This window comes from Camelus dromedarius, chromosome 5, assembly GCF_036321535.1.
Source record: "Camelus dromedarius isolate mCamDro1 chromosome 5, mCamDro1.pat, whole genome shotgun sequence".
In the NCBI taxonomy this organism is placed as follows: Eukaryota; Metazoa; Chordata; class Mammalia; order Artiodactyla; family Camelidae; genus Camelus; species Camelus dromedarius.
Window position 1 is genome coordinate 81,728,743 of NC_087440.1, and position 27,062 is coordinate 81,755,804.

The 27,062-nt window shown below is 44.6% G+C and overlaps 1 protein-coding gene across 2 annotated transcripts in view; it reads left to right on the forward strand.

The window, feature by feature from the left end:
• TDP1 (tyrosyl-DNA phosphodiesterase 1) overlaps positions 1-27,062 on the forward strand; it is a 75,305-nt gene that overhangs the window by 19,893 nt on the left and 28,350 nt on the right. For both annotated transcript variants that reach the window (XM_010988267.3, XM_010988258.3), the window contains exons 9-15: positions 1,817-1,909; positions 5,363-5,530; positions 5,961-6,039; positions 8,098-8,280; positions 8,897-8,945; positions 10,778-10,844; positions 12,182-12,289. In XM_010988267.3, the coding sequence (XP_010986569.1) occupies positions 1,817-1,909; positions 5,363-5,530; positions 5,961-6,039; positions 8,098-8,280; positions 8,897-8,945; positions 10,778-10,844; positions 12,182-12,289 (747 nt within the window). The remainder of the gene's footprint in view (positions 1-1,816; positions 1,910-5,362; positions 5,531-5,960; positions 6,040-8,097; positions 8,281-8,896; positions 8,946-10,777; positions 10,845-12,181; positions 12,290-27,062) is intronic.

Here is a 27,062-nt window from a genome sequence, read left to right on the forward strand (position 1 = left end):
CTGCACAGACATGCGCTGCTCTACCCTGTGCGGCACAGCTGCAGGCGTGGGGGGCAGCCCTTTTGCTGCCTCCACAACCTAACGGGTAATGCGCAGGTCAGCATTCTTCAAGGGGAACCTCGTTTCTTTGCGTTTTTAATCCACTTTCAGCTGTGATCTGATTGGGACGTGCCATCTTGTCTAGGAAAAGATTAGCAGGACTCCCCTTAGACTGGTTCTCACTTCTGTTTGATAGGATTCACTGACATTGGTGCATGATTTTCTTGGTAATTGCTGCCTTGACTAATGGAAATATTTGTAAAACTTCCATCATGAATTCATAACTGGCTTATTCCTAATTACAGTCAGCTGCTAATTTGCCAACTGTGTATGTAAATTTGCCCAGATTTCAGGGAGCACATCTCGTAAGTAGAAAGAAAGCTTGGCCCAGCAGCTGTCACATCTCCAGCTTTGCATTAATTTGCTGTTTGCCAGCTTGGGTTCCGTTCCCGTTCCAGCAAAAGCTAAATCTCATTCTCTGTTTTTGTATTCTTTTCCATATTTTTTTTTAATGCTGACCCCATTCTGTCCAAATAGTATTCATGTTGTTTATTTGAGAGAACCAGTGGTTCATTTTTTTCCCCACGTTGAACTGACTTACCTCAGTACGTATTAAGTAGCATTTTGGCCTCAGTGGAAACAAGGCAGAGTTACTGCCTTGAGTGGATCTCTAGTTGAGGGGAGAGAGAATCGAGATTCCCGAAATAATTGGAAAACCACCGGGAGGCCAGGAATCATCCACTGGGAGACGACAAAATAAAGCAAGTCCCTGACGGAGTAAAGGGAAGGTACACGTGGAGGGTTTCACTTTTAATAAAATACACATTGTATTTCATTCTCACAACAGTCCTATGGAGTGAACACAGCATTGGTTCTTCATGTCACAAGTGAAGAACTGAGACCTGGGGACACCGAATGACTTTGGAATGTTAAATGACTTATGGAGGGTGGGATGGCTCTGACCTATGAACACAGGCGCTTAGGTCTTCGGGCTTTAGATGGAGCGCTGTTCCCCCCTCTCACTGGGATCAAGCTCAGAGAAAGCGTCTGATGCCTGGGGAAGCCCCGTGGATGAGAAAGGGATCTCTGGGGCTGACTGGAGTAAATGGAGAAGAAAGGGGAAGACATCTCAAGCCCAGGTACATGCCGGTGACAAGTCTGGTGTCTGTGGGGCATGAAAAAAGATCAGTCTCCTGAAAACAAAGCATCTCCCAGACTTTGCTTAAAGCTTCAGCCCTCAGCAGGAAATGCATTTGTCATTTCAGTCTGCTGTGCGTGTCCACACCGATAAGTGCCGAAATGAGTTTCATGACCCAGTACTTAAATGTTTGTGATACACTCTTGAGTTTTTAATTTATTCTCTTGCAATTAAAAAAAAATGCTTGGTAGCCACAGTGTAGCAAGAGATTGTGACCATATTCTGAAAACATTGGACAAGAAGTTTCCTTGGTTGTAGTGGATGATGCTGAATAGATATTAAGGAGCCAGGCTGGAGCCAGGAGGGGCTCGAAGTGTCAGGACGGGCCCCGTGGATGGGACGGAGCACAAGTTCATTTACCACCTGATGCCTGGAGCGTTTTGGAGGGTGGTTTTCCACCTGTCACTTAAGCAGGCTTTGATAACGATGATGTATGGAAGAAAATAAGGCTGTAAATGTTCAACATCTGGGTACTGTAAGAGTTTAAGGAGTTTCTTTAGCTATTGGATTTGTATCAGAAAGGTATTGTGTATTATGAAAGTGCTGTTAATGCTTTTTGACCTTTTTCTGTTTTTAAAGGAAAATGATGCTACTGCTTTACGAGGAAGGCCTCCGGGTTGTCATCCACACCTCCAACCTCATCCACGCTGACTGGCACCAGAAAACGCAGGGGTTTGTAGAATTCCCTTCACTTCTCGGTGGTCGCTGTGTGTGCTGAGAAAAGGCAAAACCAGAACTTGGCTTTGTTCTTTTTTTTCCCTCCTATGTTTTAATTGTAAAAAAGAAGCCCAGAGTTATGGCATAGAAAAGAGATACCTATAAAAAGTGATAGCGTTCTTTTACTGCCTCCCCCGCTTCCTCTGTTGAGGTAACTGGTGTTCACCATTTAGCACGTGGTCGTCCACAACTGTCTCTATTGTACATGTAAACATATAGAAATATTTATACACCGTAGTTTTTTCCTAGTTTTTACAAAATAGCGTCATATGTACATTATATAGGTAAGTAGATCCAAGGACCTGGGGCAGAAAGAGGATAAAACACCCATTATTTTTCCCATCAGACCCACCTGTCAGCTCTCTTGGTCCTCGCTCACCCTGCATCCCCTGTACCCACGCCGGCCACTTCCCAGCAGGTATCAGAGGAAAACTTGGGGGTTGACTGTGTGCTAAAAATAACCCCCTCACCTCCAACACTTTGTTTCCCGTAAAACAAATCTCACCTGTTGTCTTTTCAGAGCCTGTAGTATGGTTGTGAATCTCCAAAAGAACTGAACAGGAAGGATTTTCATGCTTTTTTTTTTTTTTTTTTAATTACTAACCCTTTGTCCTTGGTGCACATACGCTAGATCTAGTTTTTGATCTCATAGGAGAAGATTGGGTTTATTTTCAGGGATTTGCTCAAACCCAGCTTCACCCATTGCTCTCCTTCCCGCTGAGCCTGTCATTGACACCTTTAGTTCCCCTTTCTTTCTTTTAAGCCATTCTGCTGTCTCTGCCTCCCTGTGTTGGAAGACAGCTGCCCTTCCAGGGTTTGAGTGTTCTCCCCGCATCCGCCCCTGCTTCCCTTGTCCGTAGCATTGCCCAGCCCAGGCGAGACCCCGGATTCGAGGCTCTGACTGAGCCCGAGTTACACCTTAGGTGGAGCTAAACAGCCTTTCCGCCTGCATCCCCGGGGCCAGCGCCTACCTGAATGTGCCATGTACACAGTTACCTCGCTTCGCGCAGCCTTTCCAGGTTGAAAAAGCCTTTTCCCTCAGCCAGACATCTTTCTTCCCTCCCCTTCCCCACCATGGCAGGTGGCTTGAGCCCCTATCCCCACTGCCTGATGGTTTCCCTACAAACATGTTCTAGTTTCCGAGTGTCCAGTGGGTGCAAGGTGGTGGGGGTGGACACTCCATCCCTGAGAGCCTCGGCCACAGGACTCCTGATCCACCGAGTTCTGGTTAACCCGGCCTTTGCTTCCCCTAGAGCTTCTAAGCTGCCAGCTTGGGCTTCAGGACTCGGGACTCATATGCAGCCCCGTCTAAAAGGGAAAGACATTGATGCAGCTTGTTCTCGGGGAAACAGTCATTCACAAAACTGAAGGAATTTATCGGGTTGGTGTTCGGTCTTACATGTCTCAGAGGGTCCCGCCACGGCCTCCAGCTCCTTCTGGAGCCTGAGTTTCTATAGCCATGCTGCCCCAGGTGTCTGGGCCAGCTGCTGTGGAGAAGGGTAAAGGGCAAAGGGCCCAAGTGTTTTTTCTCTTTACTTAAAAATTTTTTTAATTTAAACGTTTTTAAAAATTTGTTGACTAGGTAATAGCTTCACTTGGTTCAAAACTCAAAGTACCAAGGGTATGAAACCTCCCTCCACCTTCCCGCTTCCCTCTGCAGCCGCCCCAGTACGGGGGTACTGTTGTCTCACAGTTAGTCTAGATTCTACTCTCAGATGCTTTGCAGTTTCACGTTGTGGGTTGTAATTTTTTAAAAACATTCAAAAGTAGTTCTTTCATGGAATCCTACTTCACAGTCGGCCTGTCGTGGCGCTGAGTCTTCCCTCCTCCACCAGTGACCCTGGTGTCCTTTTTACCAGCTTCTTCATCCACCTGATAGTTTCTCACTCTTAAAATGATTTGGCCCAAGAGAACTTCTCATCTTATTTTGTGAAATGTCAGGATGCCTCACGTCTCAGTATCCTGGTTTAGAAAGTCTTCATCTGTCATGTGCCTCATCCAGAACCCCTCCTGCCAGTGAACCTCTAATCTGGGGGGGCCCCACTCGGCCTATGGGCTCCAAGTTGCTGTTGGGAGGAGAGAGAGGCCTTTCCCATCCATCCGGCCCGACATGGTTGTGTCACACACCCGGGCAGAGGGAGGCCCATAGCGGTCACCAAGCTTGCCCAAAATGACACAGCCAGGCAGAAGCAGATCTGGGTCCAGAGCCTGGACCACCATCCTGGTCACACGTATTGCTCCCTGTGTGAGGGAATCTCAAGGCGGGAAGGGAGGTGTGGCGTGCCTCCCTGCTATAAACAGGTACAGAGTTCAGAAGACGCACAGCCAGGATCCTCGTGGTTCTGGGTGCTTCCTGCCCTGATGGCCTGCCTCTTGCCAGTCTCCCTTGAGGGCTGCCAGGTGGGCAAGGACCTGGGCGATTTCTCTCCTGCTTCTGGCTTCATGGGTAGAACTGGGGTGGAAGTGGCCGTGGAAGGGAAGAGGCAGGAACCGCTTGTGCTTGCTCGGTGCTTCTTGAAGTTGGACCCTGTTCAGCCTTGTGGGCGCTTTGTGGGGCAGGACTGTTAACTGGGTTTTGCAGTTGAAGAAACAGCACAAGAGGTTTGGAGCCATGCTTCTCTGTAACCCACCATGGATGGGTTCATAGAGGAACTGGGTTTAGGCATGGCTGTTTTCCATTTGTGGGCATGATACAGGAGTTTTGGCAAAGTACACTGACCAGGAATTGATGAAATGAAAGATGTCGTCAAGGTTTTTTTGTTATTGAATTATTTGGAAGTCTGAGGTTGGTGTTAATGTAATACAATTAAGTGTGGTCTGTACAGACACCGGGAAAGTATAGGATATAAAAGTATCTCAAATTGCTGTAGTGTGTGCATCATGAAAATGAGTTTATTTTTAATTTTATTTATTTATTTATTTATGGAAAACAGATCTGCACCTTTTTTCCCTTTGTATAGGTACCTTTTATTTTCCTTTTGGCTAAAGAGCTACGTTGCCATAGGCATGGGCAGAATCTTGCCAGGGTTACTGGTGTGGATTTGCTCTAACAGTTAGGAGTGGAACTCGGTTGTCATCAAGTCTTTACAAGCAGTAGAGAAGTGAGGTCAGAGGGGGAATAATAAGGAAAGTGTGTGAATGAACAGGGAGCCTGGAGGAATTGAGTTGGGAGAGGCAGGCTGAGGCCAGATCTTAAATTCACAGTTCAGAAATAACTCCAGATACGATGGAAGCCATTGGAGTGGTGCGATCAGACTTCACATTTTAAAAGGATGATGACTTAAAACATGGGGAGAGAGATGGTGAGAACTCACCTCTTCCTTAGGGTGAGCGCCGAATCAGTACGGAGATAAGCATTGTGATCAGTTGTGCTTCTGACCACGAAAGGTTATTTTTTTTCCATTCCAGGATATGGTTGAGTCCTTTGTACCCACGAATCGTCCACGGAGCCCACAGATCTGGAGAATCAACCACACACTTCAAAGCTGATCTCATCAGCTACCTGACGGCTTACAACGCTGCTCCTCTCAAGGAGTGGATAGATACCATCCAGGAGCACGACCTCTCAGAAACAAAGTATGTGGCCTCTTAGCCATTCAGGGTGCTCACAGTGGGTTAACCTTGAGAGCCACATGAGGTCTGGAATGCAGGGGCCTGGAAAGAGGTGGAGTGACATCTGGCTGTCCCTCGTGGCATATTGAGAGCGAGTCCTGTCACTGTGCCTCACAGTTCTCAGGCGCTGAAGTGGGGGCCGGGACACATTCCACCTGCAGCTTCCCACTGGAGGGCTCTTAAAATTAGTCATGTCTTTGCGTGGTACCTTACACCCCGTTACTTGACGTGCTCAAAAATGATTTTAAGTATCAATTACTACTCTGAGGAGGCATCTCAAAAAAGTAGGTTGGCTCTTAGACTATTTCATGATTGTGTTAGTTTTCATGACTATTTTGTGACTTTGGGTCCACAAATCACTGTGTTCAATAACTTGCGTTTTATATCTTTTTAGCGTTTACCTTATTGGCTCAACCCCAGGACGCTTTCAAGGAAATCAGAAAGATAATTGGGGACATTTTAGGCTTAGGAAGGTAACAGAATTTTTACTGTTTTAACATTTTTAAAATTTTAAATGTATAATGTCTCCTTTTTCATTTTTAATTGGTACATTTTGATGGCAGCTCCGAATATATCTTTATCACAATTCTGGGCAAATCGTAGGCACTTGATAATTGACTGTCTAATTAGAGTTTCCAATAATTACTTGCATTTTAATGTTTTGTCTCTTATAGGTGTAGAGTCAACAATTCTAAATGGCAAAAGTATATGGACTATTTTTAGTTTATTTCTTGTAGTAAAGATAACTGAGACTTTTCATTCATACAAGTATTGTAGCTTTTGATCAGCACGTCAAGGACTTTTAACACAAATTCAACAAAGAACAGAAAATAGTGTTGTGTAAAGGCTGCAGCTGTGTATTTTGTTTACTAAACCAGTGCCCTGTGAGAATTGTAATTATGAAAATGACATTTGCTGCTGGTGTGAAAATAAACCCAGAAAGACCTTTAACAAGATAAAACAGCAAGCAAGTTAAAGCTTAAAGTTTTCTTCATCTCTCTCTAGGAGTCAGATTACCGACCTTAATAAATTCCCTAAAGTGGCTTTCTTAAAAGCCTGTCTTTTTCTGTACGATATTTATGTTGTGTGAGAATTCTCCTTGGCTAATGAAAATTTTTAATTTCGCTTTTTAAGTGAGACCACAGCTGAAAGCTGACAAGGTCTCGAAGCCACCATCTTTATGTCTTGACCTAGGGAGGAGGGTAGCACACACTGGCTCAGTGCACAGCTTTGCAGGCAGATACGCACGCCTGGCACGCTTGGCTCCAAATCCTGACCCCTTTACAAACCACGTGACCCTTGATTTGCTCCTTAACCTGCTCCTCTAGACATTCATAAAATGGGCATAGTAACAGTACTTCCCTCACAGAATTGTGTAAGATCAACTGAAAAACAATGTAAGGCACATGCTGCGTGTTCAGGAGGCACTAGGGGTTACTGGTTTGTGGACTGGTGGCTCAGAAAGGCCGGGTGATCACGCACATTGTCTGGCTTCACAATGTTGTTGACCTTTGAGTCACATCTTAGAGTTTGAAACCACTTTGCACAGCCAGTAGCTTGTGCTGCATCACAGCTGCCTTCCAGGGAAGATGCGGGGTGATCAGCTGTCTGTTTCACTGACGTGTAAGCCCTGGGACTTGTCCGGGGTCATGTAACCGATCAGGGCTGAGCCTGGAACTGTCTTGTGGTTGTCAGCTCAGCCCTGTGCCCCCCACCATGCTGCACCCCAGGTGGAAGCTGAGAACTGTTTAGGCTTTATTGGGAAGTGTGCTTATCAATATTGGTGCCTGCTCTGTGGTAAGGAAACTAACACACATTAAACGTAACACTACATCCATCAGAATGTGAGCTCCACTGGTGCAGGAACTGCAGCTTATTTTTCTTCCTTTCTCCAGCCTCTAGGTGGATACTCGGTTCGTGTTTAAGTGGGTGAAATTCCCAAATGTTTTCTGAATTGTTTCTGCAGCTTTGCATCAGTAGCAAGCAAAGCAGGAAATGCAGGTCAATCCTCCACAGAGCTTAGGGCAGTATGTGCCACATGTAAATATATTCTCTTTTATTTATAGACCGTTACGGCTGCCTGGAGCCCAAGTGTTAAACCTCTTTCAAATGATAAAGAGTCCAAATGTTCAATAGTTGGACCTTCTCAGAATTGTTTAGGTATTTTAAAGAATTAAGATTTCAAGGCGGAAGTCTAGTTGCATGTGGCAGGTTGGTGGTTTAGCTGAGATGGCAACTAAAATGGATCTTTTTATTTTTTTAATCTGTTTTTGCTTTTAGTACAAATCAAAGAATTTTGGAGAGGAATACTTCTGTCCACTATTTCTTTAAAGTAAAATATTTTTAGTATTTAAAAATATTTCCCAAATAAGAAGAAGAAAAAAACTGGACATGGGTATGAAACTGATTGCTGATATTTTCAGCATTTCCTTTTGAATGAGTCATTCCAAGGGTGGGAAAGCACGTTCTGAGTTGTCCCAGCATTTCTGCTCACCGGATTCAAGTGGCTGTCGCTTTTCATCCTCTCCCAGCTCCTGAAAGAGCACGCCTCGTCCAGACCAGAGGCAGAGCCTTGGCCGATACTTGGTCAGTTTTCAAGCATTGGTTCCATGGGGGCTGATGAGTCAAAATGGCTATGTTCTGAGTTTAAAGAGAGCTTGGTGACACTGGGGATGGAGGGCAAGACCCCAGGAAGTGCTGTCCCTCTTCATCTGGTGAGTGATTTTCCTCCTCAAGTTAACTGTTTCCATTCTCTAGTCCAGGAGAAGCATGCAATCAGTCCTCCTTGTCAGAGAGAGAGGTTCTATTCAGTGGGTTTGGATGGAAACGCATTAGCATCCTCATCTGTAATCAAGTGGCCCCAGCATGATCTGGTGCTGGGAGCGGACCGCTTCATGCAGAGCCCCATCTCAGCCACAGACTAGCCCACACATTTTCCATTCCTTCCTTCAGGTTGTCATGCCAAGGGGAAAAAAAATTTGGTAAAGCATTGCCCACAGAATTATGGGCTTTGTTAATTATTTGGAGACCTCTGAATTAATAATTAATTTTGTGTTCAATTCAGTTTTGACTTGGCATTTCAGAGGAAAAATATTCAACTCGAAACATAATTCTCTTTCATTGACTACAGTGCTTTCTATAGTTTAATTACTAGAAGTTGAGTTTTTTCAGTAAGATGAAAACTTTTTGAAACTTAAAGCACATTTTCTAAGTCTTTAAGTATATTTAGTTAAGATTTTCATTTTCTTAAAAACTAATCTTTATTCCTTTTAACAAATAGTTTCTTCAACATAGTACATTCCAAGTGTTACTGTTTTCCTTTATTTTTAGATCTATCCTTCAGTGGAAAATGTGCGGACCAGCTTAGAAGGATATCCAGGTAACTGCTGGAGAAACTGTCCCGATTGTGTTTTCTATGTATATTTCATAAATGCCCTGGTAGACTTTTTAAAACAAGTAATAAGAACACCTTCCTCCTTGAGATGAGAAACGTATTGGTTAGAAATTTGGAGATCATTCTCTTTCAACTGGGGAAGCATCATGAAAGTAGGTAATGTGTTCCAGAGATGATGCCATGCAGTTGAGCAGTTAGGATGTTACTTAATCCTCATAATAACCCTCTGAGTTTTTACCAATAAGTTGGTTCTCTTCTCTACCACCAGCGAGTTAGTTGTCCAGATCAGACGTCCAGATAAAAGCAGCGCCCCCGACAGCTCCCTGCCAAGACCTTTCTCGGCCCTCTCTCTGCCTCTGCTTCCTCCCTGCCTGACGTACTGTGGGGTTCTTCCAGATTTGAATCCCAGACACAGATAAGATTGAACGTCTGGAACTTATGCTTAATATTGAGATGAAACCCTTGGTTTAACCTGGTTGATACGTCTGTTCTCTCAAGGGCTGCATCTGTAAAATCCTAGGATGGTTTTGTAGACGTCTTCCAATCTTGTCTTGTTGCCCTTATACCGGTGCTGGGCACTGAACTTCTCTGGAATTCAGCAGCCCCTCTACATGGTACATTCAGGAGGTATTAACCATAAACCCAAACAGCGTAATGGCTCCGGGAAAGGGGAAGACCTGGTTGGCATTTGCTTGTGGCTGGAAGCAGAGTTCTCTGAATTAGACTAACTTGGTCCATTTATTGCTTATCAAACTACTGGTGACCCGGCCAGAAAAATCTCAATGGAGTTTGGAGCCCATTTGTTGCTTTTTAATGGCAAAACTTATTTCACTGGGACTCAAGGATATGGCAATTTGGGGGTTTATGGTTTCTTTTTTTTTTTTTCCTCCTTTCTTTACTTCTAATAGGCTAGATCCATTCAAAGTGTGCTTTTTAATGGGGAAGAACATGGTATTTTCAATAAAGCTATTTTCTAACTGGTCCTGAAACCTTGAATATGTTGTTAGTTGTTTGTAGTGAGACATACAACATGCCTTATCCGATATGTCAGAGAAATTTAAAGCCTTCTTTGGATGTAGATTACTATGGAGAAGTTCCAGCAGGTGTTTGGAAAGTCACCAGTGAATCTACAATGGAACTTTCCTCCTTTCAGAGATGAGCAAAAATTGACTTCTAATTGTCTTTCCACTTGGAACTGTGTCTTTATTCTCTTTGAAGGAATATGGCTTTTAGAATGTCTTTTTAAAAATGTAACTGTTCCCTGAACATTTTAATTTATTTCAGTGATCATTTTATTTCATTTGTGAGACGGTTTAGCTAGTACAAGTTCTGTTTGGAAGTATCAGTGTAAAAAGTGAAGGAGGCAGGAGAACTGAGTTCTCACCTAGTCTTCCCCCCAACCCCTACACCCCCAGTGTCCTGATCTTGGGTAGACACAGGTGCACCAGACCTCACCTTGCAAAATGTGCATGAGGGTGTCTCGCCTGAGCGAGGATAGCAGGACGGGCCCGGATTCGTTCTGTGCTCTCTCCTAGCATTTCAGATCCGTGCTGCCACAGATGTTAAATTACCAGCCCCTTTTTGTATTCGGATAGTAAGCATTTACTATTCAGTATGAATCCCCAAGAAAGGAACCCCCTTGAGAGAGCATACTTAATGCAAGTATAGCCGTTTTTTCTTTCGAAGAACTAACTATTCCAAACAATGAGTAGTGTTTTCTTTTACCTTCCAGCTGTTTCTGTAGATTTTCTTCTTAATGAAGGCTCTTCAAACCGTAGTCGATAGTTTTTATTTATTTTATTTTTCTTTTTTAAAAGCTGGAGGCTCTCTTCCCTATAGCATCCAGACAGCAGAGAAGCAGAACTGGCTCCACTCCTATTTTCAGTAAGTAGTCAGTTTAGAATGTTGCTGTTGCTTCTTTAGGAATAAGAACATTATTTGTCAGTCTGATTTCTTTTCTTTTTTTTTTTTTTTTTAAGAAAAGAACCTTACATAACAGAGCTATATTTTTCAATCTACATATGTTCGTGATAGAAATAATTTAAAAAAAGGTTCTGGACATTTCTTGGAATTGGTTTTTAGTACCAAAGAGTCAAATTTACCTCCGTGGTTTCTGTTTAAATATTTGCATACAAAGAAAAAGATGAATAAACAGAACATGTGGGGAAGTTGAGAATTTACATAAGCAGCATTGTAGTTCTCATTTACATCGTCCTTCTGTCTGCACACCCATATACGCTGTGTGACTGCAGGCTTGCCAAAGGAGGAGTCCACGCTGCTGTTCTCCCGGGTGGCGTTGGCTCATTGCAAGAGGTCAGCAGATGATCAGGTGCTCGGGTGAACGGGATGCCCTTCATCCTCTCCCCTGGCTGAGTGGCTGCACATCCTGCATGTTCGAGGCCAATTCTAGTTTCATACTTGCGTCAACAGGCATTTATTGTGCTGGACACCAGAAACAAAGGGAGATTACATTTCAGTTGCTTCCAGTCTAATTCAGAATGTCATCCTGGAGCCTTTCTTATATTGAGCACCTTTCAGTAGTATCTTTGTATACGTGAATTTAATAATCTAACGATGAATCTCCCTAATCTTGATTTTGCTCTTACGGTTTGCTCTCTTGAAGGAGCATCCTCTTATAAGGAAGGACTGTTGCCTCATGATATACGTCATTTTCTCCCATGGAACCTTAGGCCTGCGATGTAGGAAACTTAGAAACCAAACTCAGACATATGAGCATCAGCATTTGACTGAGTTATTTCTGAATTATCCCCCTGCTTTTCAACATTCCATTTTGATATACTGATTATGTTTTTCCCATTTTGTATTTTGTTCATTCAACAAGTGTTTGGTGAGCCTTTTCTACCCAGTGATATGCCACAGGAGCACAATTCCTGCTTTTAAGCCGACATACATGCAGTTAGATGTACAGTAGAAATAATAGATACGCATGTGTGTGTATATTCATAACAAAGAAGACGATAAGGCCACGCGCTAGCACATCACAGTGCTTTTGTGAGTGGTGGTAAATGTTTCTTCTACACACCTGCATTCTAAGCTGAACATGGGTTATTCTGTTATCTGAACAGTTGAAGAAGCTATCACAGGTCATATCACGGAGAACTGTGTCCTCACTGTATTTTTGCTTTTCATGCGGTTTCCTAATCCTAGGACCATGACCAATCTGTGCTTTCTAATTAGTGATCTGTCTTTCCCATCACTAGCAAATGGTCAGCCGACACATCGGGCCGCAGCAATGCCATGCCACATATTAAGACGTATATGAGACCCTCTCCAGACTTCAGTCAAATTGCTTGGTTCCTTGTCACAAGGTAAATAGTGCTTATGTTCCCGACGGGAGGAATTTTTTAAATGTTTGTAACTCCTGCTTAGAGTACTGAATGGGGTTCCAAAAAGTGCTTTTGTGAGTTGTAGTTAGTTTTCTGTATGTGTGAGTGTGTGCGTGTGTGTGTGTCTTACACGAGTCTTACTTAACAGAGGCCTATAACTAGTTAGTCCTTTTATAGAGCATCTAGTCATTGCTTGATTTTACTTATAAGTCTGGATGTTACAAGGTTTGCATAAAGTTCGTGTTTATTTCTGTATTTAATACTTCAATAATAGGGATTAGGCAAATTGACACTTGGGGTAAATACAGAAGAAGACTAACAGGATAAAATTAATATTCCCTGATTTTCTTAGGTAAATGAAACTTTAGCACTCAGATCTCCTTTGTGGTTTTTAAAACATCTTTATTAAGATATAATTAACATGCTATAAAATTTACCAATTTAAATTTATAATTCAATGATTTAGTATATTCACACATTTGTGCAACCATCACAATAATCTAATTGTAGATTATTTTCGTTACCCCCATAAGAAACTCCCTACCTATTAGCATTCTTGTGTTGGTTTTTATAGCAAGACAGATTGTTACACCTTTTGGAAAATGGAGCTGGACTAGCACTTTAATTCTTGTCTTCTAGTCTGATCAAAAACCATTAGGCATCTCTTCATGATTTAATAACACAATTGATGTCAGTAGCAGCTAGTTAAGGTAGCTTGGAGTAGAATTATTTCTTTAACGATGAACAAACTTTTAAACAAAAGAGTCACTTAGAAACAAAACCAAGTCACTTTCCTAGTTCATGGAAATTAGTGCCTAAACGTTTCACCCTGACTCAGGATAAGGACCAGAGGCCTGAGCAGTGTCAGTGATGGAGACCAGATGTGAGAGAGGGCTTCCCGCGTTTTGGGGGCACCACAGCATAAGTGGGAAAACATACTTTCTGAGTCCTAAAGGTAGGATTCAAGATGCTATTCTATCATTTACTAGCTCTGTGAACTTGGGAAATTTATTTATAATTTATTTAACCTGAGGCTATTTCCTACTCTATAAAATGGGGAGTGATGGCTGCCTCTGGGGGTTACTGTGAGATTTAGATGAGATGTGGAGCCCAGTGCTGGGGACACAGCGGCCCCAGGACGTGAGAGCTGCCCTTACACTTGTCCAAGCTCCACCCTCACGGCGGTGCAGGACGGCCAGGGGGATTACTGCATTTTCTGCTGTGTGTCTTTAAAAAGAGAAACTTCTGCCTCTGAAGGGTAGGTCACCTGGGTATGAAACCTGAGCTGTAGATACCCCAGGTCGGGGAGTCATTGCAGGAGACTGACTGAAGTACTAGGCAGAGTGGAGATGTGGAGGGTGCCTGGCCCCTCTCTGGGCAAGGAGTTCAAGCCTCAGCTCCCTTGGTGAGTGTGAGATTGTTAATCCCTCCCCTGCTTTTGCTTTAAATAGGAACACACTTGAGAAAGCTAGATTATTACCAGTATTCCTGAATTAAAGTGACAGGGAGTTATTTATAATGCTACCTAATCTTCTGCAAAGTTAACCAACAAGACATGAATTTGGGGCATAATGTGGATCCTTGAACACTCTCCAAAGGGACGTGGATGTTCAAAGAGACCACATTTCAGTGTCAGCTCACCTCCGTGTTCAGTAACTGTCTTTTAAACCAAGTTACTAAGTTGCAAGGAGGAAAACCTGGCTTTTAATACTGGTCCCGTCGCATCCTGATCCCATGTGTGACCTGCACTTCCTGCGTACTCTAATGCTGAGTGGACAGGACTGGATGAAAAGGTCTACCTGCTTCCAGTTCTAAAATGCTACCATTGGAAGCATCGCTGAGTCGTAGGCCGCCATACGTCCCAAGAGCTACTTTATTACAAGCGTGTTGCTATTTTGCTTTGTGTTGAGTGCCTTAAATGATGTGACATTTCCCTCAATCAGATCTGGCAGAATCCTCTAACCCATGATACTACTTTCTTGTACTCATCAAGGCTATTAGTGAAATCACACCACTTCGCATGAATGTTGAATTGAATTTGAAGGCTACCCTTCCAACTTTGGTTAAAATCCCCTTAACTATTAACTTAGCAAACTGCTTTTTCTCAGAATAGACTCAGAGCAATATAGAGAAACATATCAATTACTGGGTAAAAGTGGTTTTATCAAGCTTTTTTTCCCCTGGCAAAACTGGTGCCCAGAGAAATCAAGTTAAGCATTCACAAGCATCCAACTCGCCTCCTACCCACACGGAGTGATCAGAAGTGAGCTCTTTTTCTCCCCTCTTGCCATCGGGTAGGCTTCTCCAAGAAGTAAATGCCAGAGTCTTGCTCTCACTGTGGGTCTTTGAGGTTTGGTAGAGATGGAAGTCCTGGTGCTGGGATCCAGGGATAGAGGAGAGGAGGGGCTGTTCGAAGGGCCGGCCTGTAAGGAGGAAATGGAAAGGCTGGGGGAGCCCAGTTGGTTCCTCTTGCTTGGCTGTGTTGGTCAGGGCTCTCCAGAGAAACAGAACCAGTAGATGAGATGTATTTTTATTTATTTTCATTTCAAGGAATTGACTCTCGATTATGGGAGCTTGAAAGTCCAAAGTCCATAGGGCCAGCCCACAGACTGGAGTGATAGTGCCCAACATATGGCACTCATCTTCCCTACTTAACTACGCTTAATTCTGAGTATCAATTAAAATTATTAGGTGACAGTGTTTGTAATAAATGTTTCATTGTGAACACGTGAAATGATATCTGTAACAAGTAAGTATAGGGCGATGGTTCCTCACGGTAAGCAGCTCAACGTGCAAACTGATGCAGCGACCACAGAACAGTGGAAACCTCAGAGTCCGTCCTCAGGCCGTGGGACCCGTCACGTGGTTCTCCTCGGACTCTCAGTCCCCTGGTGGGTCTCTGGGGGAACATGAGGCCCTGGCCAGGACCTTGAACAAAGGTTATTTCTGCTCTGCGGGGGTAAGAAAAAAGGGACAGGGGAGACGCTTGATCTTCTTCAAGCAGCTACCACGTGGTGGAAAGTTCTAGGGCTTTACCTGCATCGCCTCGTCCAGTCATCGCAGGAGCCTGAGGAATCAGACTGCAGAGCTGAGGCGACTCCCTCGCCCAGCAAGTGTTTGCCTGCAGCTGGCAAAGCTGCCGACGCCAGGCATGGGGACAGAGCGGAAGGCAGAGGTGAGGTGCCTGCTCTCGTGGGATTTACGTTAGGACCAGACAGCTCGCTGTCCATGTGTCAGGTGATTGCAGTGTAATGCTTTCCTGGCCATCCTGCACAAGTAGATTTTCACCCAGCAAGGCCTTCAAGGACTTCTAGTTCTCAACTTAAACCTCACTGAGGCTCTCCTTGCTTCCTTAGCCTTGCAGTGTACATATGCTTCCTGCAAGGTCAGTGTTTCCCGCTCAGTGTGGTTGCTTGTGTGAACATTGACTTCTTATCTGGACTCTGAGCCAAGTCCATGTCTGTGTTGTTCAGTGTATCCTGGTGCCTGGCACATAGAGGTGCTCAGTGCAGATTAGTTAACAAAGAAGCAAATGAAAGCCAGGATGGAGGCTGTACCCCTGAAAGCACTGCCTGGACTGGGTGCATAGCTTCAAAGGTGAATCCTAGGCTCAGGGTGTGGCTGGTAGGAAAGTCAGGAAATGAAACTGGTTTTGGTAGGAGAATGGTCAATTTGATTAGAGTGATTTATTGTGGAAGGAAGGTCACGTGGAATTGTGTGAGGTGTTGCACTCAGGAGACTGGTGTACACAGAGTTTATTTTGGAGTTCTCTTTAGAACTGATCACTGACACCCTGAGCTTTTGTTGATGTTCAGGAAGAGTAGCAGGAGGGTGACGCCGGGGAGCTGAGGTAGATAAGGAGAGTAAATATCAAGTGGGCTTTTCACCCTTACCAAGTGCTTCACTGCCACACAAAGGAATTGGATCCAAGCTGCCCCTCCTGAGTTGAAGAACAACTTGCTGCCGTCCTCTGTGAAATTCTTTTCCCTCTACCTAAGAAATGTTAACACGTTGTATTTTGGACATTATAGAATTTAATCATTCATTTCAACATGGATTTATTGAGCACCTACTATGTCCTAGGCACTTTTCCAGCTGCAGGGAGTACAATGATAGAACATAATCCTTGACTTTATGGTGGTGGGAGTTACACAAAAAAACAAGTAAGTTGATTTATATGTATCAAATGGTGATAATTGCTATAGAGAAAACTACAGTAGAGTAATAACTTAGGTGCACAGTCCTTTCCTCCAAATCTTTGGGACCAGAAGTGCTTGAGTATTTGGAGTTTAGAAACGTAGTATGATACATGTCTCGTCCACTAACTTCCTCGTGTTAGCTTAGGTCAGCTTGTGTCACTGATGAGTTAAGAAGTTCAAGTTTTGCCATTACATAAAATGAGTTAGGTAATAGCTTAATTTCAAAGTTGCTTTTAGGTTGTTTTTAGATTTTCAGAGCTAACATGTAGTGCTTACTTTAGGTTCCAGGCACTCGACTAAAAGCACATTTCATACGTGCACGTACTCTCGTGTAATCCTCATAACAATCCTGCAGCATCTCTGTAAATCCTAACCCTTTACAGATGGAGAAGCGAAGCCCAGAGAGGTTCAACAAGTGCCCGAGTTCCCAGGCACATCCTCAGGTGCTGTGCTGTCGGGTGGTAGGTGCCTGGGTCAGAGAAGGAGGCTGCTCATTGAACAGGGTGGTCAACAAACTGACGTGGTGATGTTTCAGCAGAGGCGTGGAAGAGGGGAGGGAGCCATGTGGCTGCACGGCCACGGGAGAGCACTCTGGGCAGAGAGGCAGCATTGGGAATACGCTGGCTGTGTTTGAGACGCACAGTGGGTGTTGCTGGAGTGGGTGGGGTGGGCGGACGGTGGGGTCAGAGCAGTAGGTGGCATTTCGGTCAAGATAACCCTTTGTTGTGCCAGAGTGTCCTGCCTGCTGTAGGGTGTCCAGCAGCCTCGCACTCGTGCTAATGGCCTTGTCGTGGTGAAGGCCCCAGGTGCCCATGCTTTTCTGGACATCCCCTGGCTTGTGTCTCCTGCTGGGTGATGCTGTCATCTTTGAGAATAAGTTCAGGGCTTTGTGAACAGCTGATGTATGGTTGTTGCCGTTCTTTCATCCGATGCATTTTCCTGCTTTAGAGTAATGAGGGAGGGCTGTAGAGAGAACCATGGATTCTAGGCCAGATGAACAGATAATGCCAGCAAGTCTCACAGTCCGTCCACAACGTGGCAGACGTGTTATGTTTTAAGAACTGGATTTTAGGAAAAGAAAAATAACTCAAAAGCTGCATACATTGAACTCCCCCTCCTTTTTTTTTTTTTTTTTGACACTTTACTACTTTGATTTATTATTACCAATCCATGTTAATGTTCATGTTTGGGATGAATGGCTACTTTTTACTAAAACAAATTTCCCAGAAGAAAATACCAGTAGTAAGCAAGATGGGTGATAAGCAATGTGAATTTTGACTCTAACGTGATCATGAGACTTTTATTTTAAATAAGGCAGATCAGCCCACCCAAAGAGGTGTTGCCCTTCAAGGTGACCACCTTTTGAAGCTAGTTACTTTTACCAAAAATATTGCCATTGCTCAAATCCTTTTGCCACCCTTTGGAATTTCTTTCAAAGTGAATTTACATGCACGTTAACAAATAAGTATTGTTTCTTAACAGACATTCTTCTGTTCTGCGTCTTGTATTAGTTTTCTGTTGCTTTGTAATACGTTACCATAAACTAAGTGGCAGAAAACAATACATTGTTTTGTCCTGCAGTTCAAGAGTCTGGAAACGGGTTAGCTGGTCCGCTGCATGGGAGCACAGTGTTGACCAGTAAGTATAGTGCCCAGTGTCGTACCTGATCTGCAGTGGCTCAGAAAATTTTGAATGAATATACGTATGGTATCCCTCTTGTTCAGAAATGTTCATTTTCTGACTGCTTCTTAGGTTTTGTTTGTCTTCCTTTCTGTACTGTCCAGAGCACTGAAGCTTATTCTTAAGATCAATCTCAAATCTTCCCCTTTGAAACTTTTGGTGGCTCAGCAGACATGACTATTTGTCCTTCCTGTTTCCACAGCACTTTTTGCCTGGTCCTTTTACATCTTTCTTACTGGTTCTTTGGGCGTCCCTTTGCCTCAGTACATGGTGAGCTGCCTGAGAGCGGGTGTCAGATCTTACTCATCTTTATCCTCAGCATCTAACCCTGCGCACAGCATATGGTCAAGGACCAGTATGTATTTGAATCAGAGCCCCTTGCAAAGCTCTTCTTCCAAATAGACTGTATCCACACCTAGTAGGACGAGAGTATGCCAAGCAAGTTTGTCTTCTCACTCCTGTTCCCCAGCCCTCCTGGCTCCTCAGCCTCAAACCACTGCTGCTAGTTTCTTGGGTTTAATAGCTTTAACCCCATCAGCACTTTCAACCCCAGGTAACCTCAGGTGGGAATGTTACCCAACCAGCCAACATTACTATCGAGGAAGAAGCACTAAGGTAGAGTCCAAAGATCTGTGTCCTCATTTGGGGTTGCCACTTACCAGCCTCGCTGCTTAAATTTTGGGAAGTTTATTTCTAATCTGGGCCTTTATCTCACTCGTGGAGTGCTCTGAGAAGATGGTAGGAAGTAAATGTGGCCGTCACTTATTAAACTGTGTGACGTGTCACATGTTAGTCGACCGCTTGGTTTCTAGTGGCTGCTGACAACCACATGTTATTATTAAACTCACATTCATTAGCCCTCTTAGAGGTTCAAGAAAGCTGCTTATCGAGATCTTATCTGTTTTGTTTTTATAACATGGTTGTGTAATATGTGACTTGAAGACTCCCTTGGACAGAGCCTTTTCTGAACTCAATGTGGTTAAAATTTGATTGCAATCACTCTGTGTAATCAAGACAAGCGTATTCAGCCAGAAAACGATGTTCAAAGAAACTTAAAACCAGCACTTTTAGCTTGAACTTATTAGAATGTTATATTAGCCTACTTTTGTCTAGTTGCTTCTATAGAAAGCTATTTATAGCTTTTGATCCTACTGTGAAATCATCCTGTGTTTGATGGGCAGCCTGTTATGGAAATTATTGGAACACGATGACAGGTACAGTGTTTCAGTTTTACCACAGGACCGAGCAGGCGAGAAGATGAGCTTGAAGCAGCAGCCTTGGCTGAGGAGATGGTGCCTCCGAGTAATTGGCAGACCCAGTGAGAACAATTATGAAAGCTGTGCATTGTGGGTGGGCAGGAAGCGATGGCTCTTCGCGTTGCCTAGCGACTGACAGGCATTGCAGGGTAGTCGGCATGAGGAGAAATGTTGGTGCTGCCACTTTGAGGGAAAACAAGACAAGTGCTTTGACTGCAAAAGCACTGCGGCTTTTTGAGGAAACATAAAGGCCGATCTCCCCTCCTCTGCTTTTTAACATAGCTGTGCGGTACTTCTGTTATGTCTGTCCCTTTGATTCGGAAACAAATAGACTTTCTCCTCCTTTGTCTGAGTTTTTTGGTAAAAATCAAGTTGGATCACATGAAAAGATATTTGTAGATGTGATCGGGTAGACTTGGTTGCCTGGCCCTGCCGCTCCAGGTACGCTGGGATGACTCAGTACTCCTCATACACTTTGTCACAGATAATGGTCATCAGCCCTAGAGTCCGCAGAGGACTTTCTTCATCTGTTAGAGATGATTCAGGGTCCCTCACTTTCTTGCATTCTGGTTCAGGGAGACCAAGGCCAGAGCATGCCCCCTTTCCATGCTTGTGGAAGCAAGTCTCTTGACACTTTACCCTGATGGGAGGAAGCTGGAGGCCCCCTGGCTTAGGGCCTCTGGACCCTTCACACACTAGCATCGCCAGACACGAGATGTGCCTGGGGCCTGAGTGGGGAGGTATCTGGGAGTCCCTCACCAGGACCTGGCCTCCAGAGAAGACACCTCACAAAGTAGGGCAGAGACGTGTGTAGTGCATGTGATACGCTGGCTCATTTCATCCTCCCAGTTAGGAGCTCCGTACTATTATCCCAATTTTAGAGAGATGAAAACTAAAACATAGAGACCCGAAGTAACCTGCCCTGGGTAGCCCAGTTGGCAGAGTGGTAGAGCTGGGATTCAAACCCAGAGAGCTGAGCGTGAATATTTCTTGCCTGTGTGCCAGGCGCTGCTCTAGGCATTGGTTCTGGATGGTGAGCAGGACAGGCATGGCCCCTGCCCACTAGGAACTTGTCTTATAGTTCGTGTAGCCCTGTTGCCTTCTGCTTTGGGATCAGCCCTGCTGGGTGAGGCTCTGGGGAGAACACACAGCTCAGAAGCTCACAGCAGCCTCAGTTTCCTAAGGAGCAACTTGGCAGACCTGCCTCCCCTCAGCTAACATCTTCCAGCGCTGCTGAGCCAGGCCTTTCCCCGCCTCCTTTCTCCCTGCCCGTTACCCAGACGCCCCGACCCCCTGCCAACTGCTTTGCCATAGCCTTGTCCACCAGTCGTGTTTCAGCTTTTGCCATAGCTGTCATTTGTGGCCCCTGCTGAGCAAGCTCACAGTGTGGTGTGACTGGCCACGAGTGGCCCAGTGCTGCTTTTTCCTTGCCTGTGTGTGTCCTCCCTCTGTTAGTCCATGCGGCATCCATTCTGGGCCAGCAGACGGGTGGGGCTTGTGGCGCTGGAACGACGGCCAGAGGGCTTGAGACTTTTCAGGTAGGGATCGCTGAGTGTTTTTGAACAAGGGCGTGAGATGATCAACAGTGTTCTGTTAAGGTTACTGATTATGTCTGTTGTTGTTCAAAGCTTTATAACAGAATGCAGGGTTTTTATGATAATCCCACCACATGCTCTCTGAAGTCTAAGTGGAGCAGGTATTTTGTGAATTTAGAAACGGATGCAGAGCTGAGGCTGCTCATCGAGAAATAGATGAACTGGAATTTGAACAGATCTTTCTTCCAAGTCATGTACTCTTTCTGGAATTGGTTAATGAGATAGAATAGAGGAAATAAAGCGTGGAGGCAGAAAAACTCCTGAGAGACGTGCGAAGTTCCAGACACAGGACTGTAGAGGTGGCCACAGAATGGAGAAGCAGAGGGGCGTTCACAGAGACCTTCTTACAGAATAATCCAGAGGGCGAAGGATGCAGGAGCAGAGTGATGAGAGCAGGGCGGGGCTAATCGGGTTACCTGCAAGGTTGGGAACGGAACTTCCAGGGAGAGTCACAGACGCCTGCAAACTTCCATCAGACTTCCGTGGAGCTGGTCACTCACCCCAAGGAGGCTGCCCTCAGGCTGTCTTGGAAGGTCTTAGTGGAAACGCCCGTTTGCTCTGCAGCATCAATACCTGGTCCTACTGGCCGTGAGGCTCCTGAAAGTCAAGAACAGTTCTCAGAGGCTGCACCACTGTGGGACCCAGGGAACCAAAGGCGAGGTTCTTGCCTTCACAGACTTCGTTGGAGGGATCAGGGGAGCAGCCTTCTTCAGAAGCCTTTCAAGGTCTCTTATATAAATTGACCAGACACTGGCCGTTCATCAGACCTTTTGGTGTCACCTCGATATTAAACAGTCCACTGCCCACAGCCACACCCTTGTGTCTCAGCAGCTCCTTCCCCTCTTCAGTCTGTTTCCCCACGTGGGAACCCAGGGCTGGGCTACATCAGTGGTTTCGTGCCATGTTCCTTGGAGCCCTCAGGGTTCTGGAAACCCCTTTCAGAGCCCATTGTCGTGCTTTAAATGTTTCCTTTGAACAAAGGACTTTCCTGATTAAAAAAAAAAAAAAAGTTTAAAAACATTACAATAGATAATCTCCCAGAGCCTATTCTAACAAAATTTCATAGATCTCTTAGAAGTATTAATACTTTCCAAATGTTACCTTTATGCCTTGCAATTTCCTAAGCACTTTGACCTAGATTATTTTATTCATTCCTCATTGTAACCCACTGAAGTGAACAGATGGTGTTAAGCCCACATTGTAGACAAATTGGTGCCCTGAGGATGTACCCCCAAGGTAGCATCTGACCAAAACACAGATCTTGCAAATCTGTTGCTCTTTTCAAGTCCCTATTCTGCCTTTCCACCGTAGGAGGTGGACCACAATAATAGAACGTTTCAGTAGAAAAATGAAACAGTAAACAGTTATAGCTTATCACATGGGTTACTATCAGATACATACTGGAATTCTTTGATACAGTGTTCTGAATACCAATTTTGACCTAAACTTCATAAAGCAACTTCTGATCATGCTTGACAGTATTTTTTGGTTGTTTTGAATTCTGGATGCTGATGTGATGACTTCTAAAACCCGTGTCCTTCAATTTGTGGGCTCAAAGGTAGATGGATCCTTTTAAAGACTAGGTCAACTGCTGGACTGGACTGTGGCATGGAGTGAAAGCTAGTCTTCCAATGTCAGATAGAAAGGGGTTCATGATATGCCTGTGACCAAGGGACAAAGTGAGGTTGCAAATGGATTTCTCAGAGTCTACTTGGTGATCTGTCAGAATTGTTACTTGCAAAAGGCTACATGCTAGTATTGTATCTCTTACAGTGCTCTGCTCTTGCTTATCTGTGGGAAAACATGGGCCATAATCTTTATTTTTCTCTTCCTGCTGGCATTTCTTTGTTAATACACACGTATCTATAAATCACAATACCAGCCCTCAAAACACAGCTGATGTGAAATGTCTCCTTTGGTACTTAATCCCACAAGATTGTTGGACATCTGCAGAATCGGTTTAATTTTAACCATGCTTTTAAGTTCCTGGCACTTTTTCACTCATATCTATATTGAAAAGTGGGGGACATCTATCTGCATCAAGGGGACCAAAATCCTTTTGACATCCTTTACAAAACAAAATAGAAGCTCACCATATCTCTGCCTCAGGGGCGTGTAGCATTTAAGATTGTTAAATCAGTGAAGCAATCTGATGAGTAATTTTTGGACTATAACCTTCTAGAATTAGGAGACCTGAATAGACCTGCCTTCTGGATAATTCCATTGCTTGATGGGTCACACCAGAGAGAAGGACCGGAGTCATCCCCTCATAAATTTAGCCCAGTATTGATGATAGTGATAGGTCGTATCTGTTAAGCATCATGTATGTGCCTGGGGCTTTGCACACCTTACCTGATGTAATCTGCACATCACCTTTATGAGGCAAGTGCATTAGCATACTTTACAGGCATGGATCTTGAAGATCAGCAGTGTTAGCTCTAATTGTGATTGAAATATGTGCGAGCTCAGATTCAGCTCTTACCCACTACCCTCCGATGCTTCCCATGCTTAATTGTCAACAATTAGACTCTTTCTCTGGATTTTATGGCTTGAAAGTTTTTAATTCCTTAGCCACAATGAACAAAATAGTCTTGACGAATTATATCTTCTAAGCCTTTGTGTATTAATCTCTTTTCTTGAATTAATGAGATGTTTCTTGCCTGTCTAGCATCTGCAGGATTCAGTGTTGGGAGACATCTGTGGGCTGGAATAGCCACAAACAGCTTGTTGAAAGAGCCGGAGTTTGTGGAGGAGGAAAGGGCTCAGATACCTACTGGAGTGGGAGGGGTAGAAGGCATCGTGGACAAGGAAATAATGTTTGCAAAGATGTGGAGGCGGTCAGTAAGTCAACTCAGTCAAGGGTGGAGGAATCATGAAAAGGCATAATGCGAAGTAAGATTGAGAAGCATGAATTTGATCAGACTGTGGAGGTTCCTGCATGTCCAGGCTGTGCATTTGCTCTATGCACGCTTCAGGAGAAAGGACTCGTTGATACTTAGAGAGCCACTGGAGGAAGATGTAGAATGAGAGACCAGAGTTTAGGGTGGGAAAGGCTGAACGAGGGAAATCTTATTGAAAGTAAAAGGATAGTACAAGGGTGAAAAGGCTTTTGATGACGGGCTGTACCTTGTGGATGGAGCCAACAATCCAAAATGCCTATGAATTCTGAGCCGGACTGAGACTGTGGACAGAAGGGAATTTAGAAGAAAGCTGGTTTTCAGAGGGGGAGGAATGCTGATAGTTTTTGGTTCTTGGAGTGTTGGGTTTGGCGTGACAATGTGACATCCCAGTGGAGAAATCCAGCTTGTGGTTGGAGGTACCTGTTTGGAAATTGGATGAGAGATCAAAGCTGGACAAGTCTGAGAGTCATCTTGTTAAAGTAATGGTTGCAGCTGGTGAGCAGAAAAGTCCCCAAGGAAAAGAAGACAGTGGATGAGCCGAGGGCAGGGCGTACATTTGGAGGGTACGGCGTGGAAGGGGCAGCAAACATGAGAGAAGCTGAGGCAGGGAGCCAGGAGAGAATAGAGTAGTCAAGCGGAGAGAAAGCCAAGGAAGAGAGAGGCGGTGGTGGAGAAACCACATCACTGCAGCAGGGAGTTCTGCCACCCGGGGCTGGGTCACTCTCTGTTATGGGGGCTGTCCTGGGCATTGGGTGTTTAGCAGTGTCCCTAGCCTCTGGAAAAGTGTCCCCAGACATTGCTAAACATCCCCAAGGGGTAAAGTTGCCCCCAGTTGAGAACCACTGGTCCAGAAGAATAAGAAATATTTTTAAAACGCTGGGTTTTAATGTTGCTTGAGTGGAAGGCGGACAATAGAAAATTGAAGTGGGAGAAGGGGAAGCTGTCCATACCATGGTTTTAGCCCAGCAAGACCCGTTCCAGATGCTAATCTCCAGAAGCATAAAAACAAAGATCTATGTTATTTTGATCCATTAAGTTTGTGGCAGTTTGTTAGAGCAGCAATAAGAAACTAATGCACACTGCTTATCAATAAAAAAATACAAATAGCGTATTTTAAAAATGGATAATTGGCAGAATTAAGAAACAGATGTTGAGAATTATGGTTAAAAATACTGAACACCACTAGTAATCAGAGAAATCAAATTTAAATGAGATACATTGTGCCTATTAGATTAGCAAACATTTTCATGGATACTAGCCACTGAGTGTTCTCAAGGATCCAAGAAAAGAGCCTCTTACAAGGGTGGGTGATGTCTAAGATAGTCTAAATAGTAAAGATGTTTTAGAGGGAGATGTGACAGAATCCATGTAAATTAAAGATTATATCCTTGCATATACGTGTATACAACATGAATCCTCTGCAGGGAGAATATCTTTCCATATTCCTCATGAAAATATTTTTCAGTACAAAAAGGAACAGCCCAAGGGCAATGCAGGAAAACCTACAGCAAATGCAGAGTAGATGGTGACTCAGCGTCAGTGCGTGTGTGTGTGTGTGTGTGTGTGTGTGAGTGTGAGAGTGCGAGAGAGAGACAGGCATGTGGCTGGGGAGTTTAAGGGCAGGGTGACAGTGGCATGAGCTCGAGTTAGTCATTATCCCTCCTCGTCATCCCAGCTGCTCAGTCTACATCCTCTCTCACCTCCGCTGTCAACATTCTGTTTATTGCATCTGTTTGTGAGAGCATCTGCTCTCCCACCCCCGTCCTCTAGGACATGTGGTTAAAATCTCAGTCTGTTAGGCATCTCTGCATTCTGGGCGGCCACTGCCTAGATCAAGTGCCAATGATGGAGGGAAATGTACCAGCGGACACACTTCCCAAAGCAGCAGGCATCCTCGGGGATTCACACACCTTCCAACAGAATCTTGAAAGTTTACATCAGCCACCCTGGTGCTCAGGCCGGGGTTGGCGGTGGCAGGTGATGCTACTGCTGTCACCACGTTCTAGGCTTTTAGGTGCACGGAGCAGGGCTGGCCCAGAAGTCACCTTCGTTGCTCCCTTCTCCTTCCTTGTGTGGCTGTTACCCCAATACGTTAGAGTGGATTTTATCTTTGTGGTTGGCTTTCGAAGGTCGAGGGCTTGATCTAGTTAGATGTGAGGGTGGGCATCTCTGGTCATTGTAGACTGTCATCCGAGAAGGGATTTTTCGCCTTATCAGCTGAAACCCCTCATCATAGAGACAGGAAGCTAAGGCCTGGGAGGAAGAGGAGTGCCTTTGGGTGTGGCTGGGGCAAAATCCTCTCTCCTGAGTTGGGGTCCAGGGATCTGTTCTCCACATTGACCTTCCTTTCTTCTTCATGTCCCTTACATGGCATTCCTGTACTTTGCTAAGCTTTCTTTTAGGAGTTCTCTGTTAAACATTTTATGTATTATTGTATTATTTTATTTTGGCAGGGGTGAATAATTAAGTTTATTTATTCTTAGAGGAGGGACTGGGGAATTGAACTACCACTTGAGCTATACCCTCCCACTCTGTTAAACATTATTAGTTTATATTTACTCTGAAAGCTTTAAACTGTCAGACAAAATTCCCATATTGTGGGCTGAGATTAGATCTCTGATTACACCCATGCTCCCTAAGCTGAGGCAGAGAATCGACCACACCTGAGCTCCTTTTCCACAAGGGGCCCACAAACTACCCAGCCAAATAACTGACTGTTGGTCAGCTTAGCTGGGGATTTGGGAAAAAAACACCCTACCCTGTGCTGGCTTTGTAATGCGTCAGTTTACCTGGGCTGAACCACACTTTGCAGAATCCCTTTTCTTGTATGTTTCCAGTTAGGACGGGCCCCAAAGGAGACTCTCGTGGGGATTTGAAGGGTGGATATGAAGCCGCAGCGCTGTTATAGCCCATAGGTCGTCGCTTTGGGCTGGCTCACCTTGTCAGCAGCTGACCCTGCATCTGCTCCATCCTCCCCTGGGTCCCCCTGCAGCTTCTCTGACCCTGGGTCTCCCCAGGTGTGTGTGTTTAGCTGTGTGGCAAAGGGCCTGTACCCGTGGCTTCAGCTCATTGCCTGGGGCTCTAGCTTGTTGCTCTCCTCCACTGTGTATTCTCCCTCCCTGGCT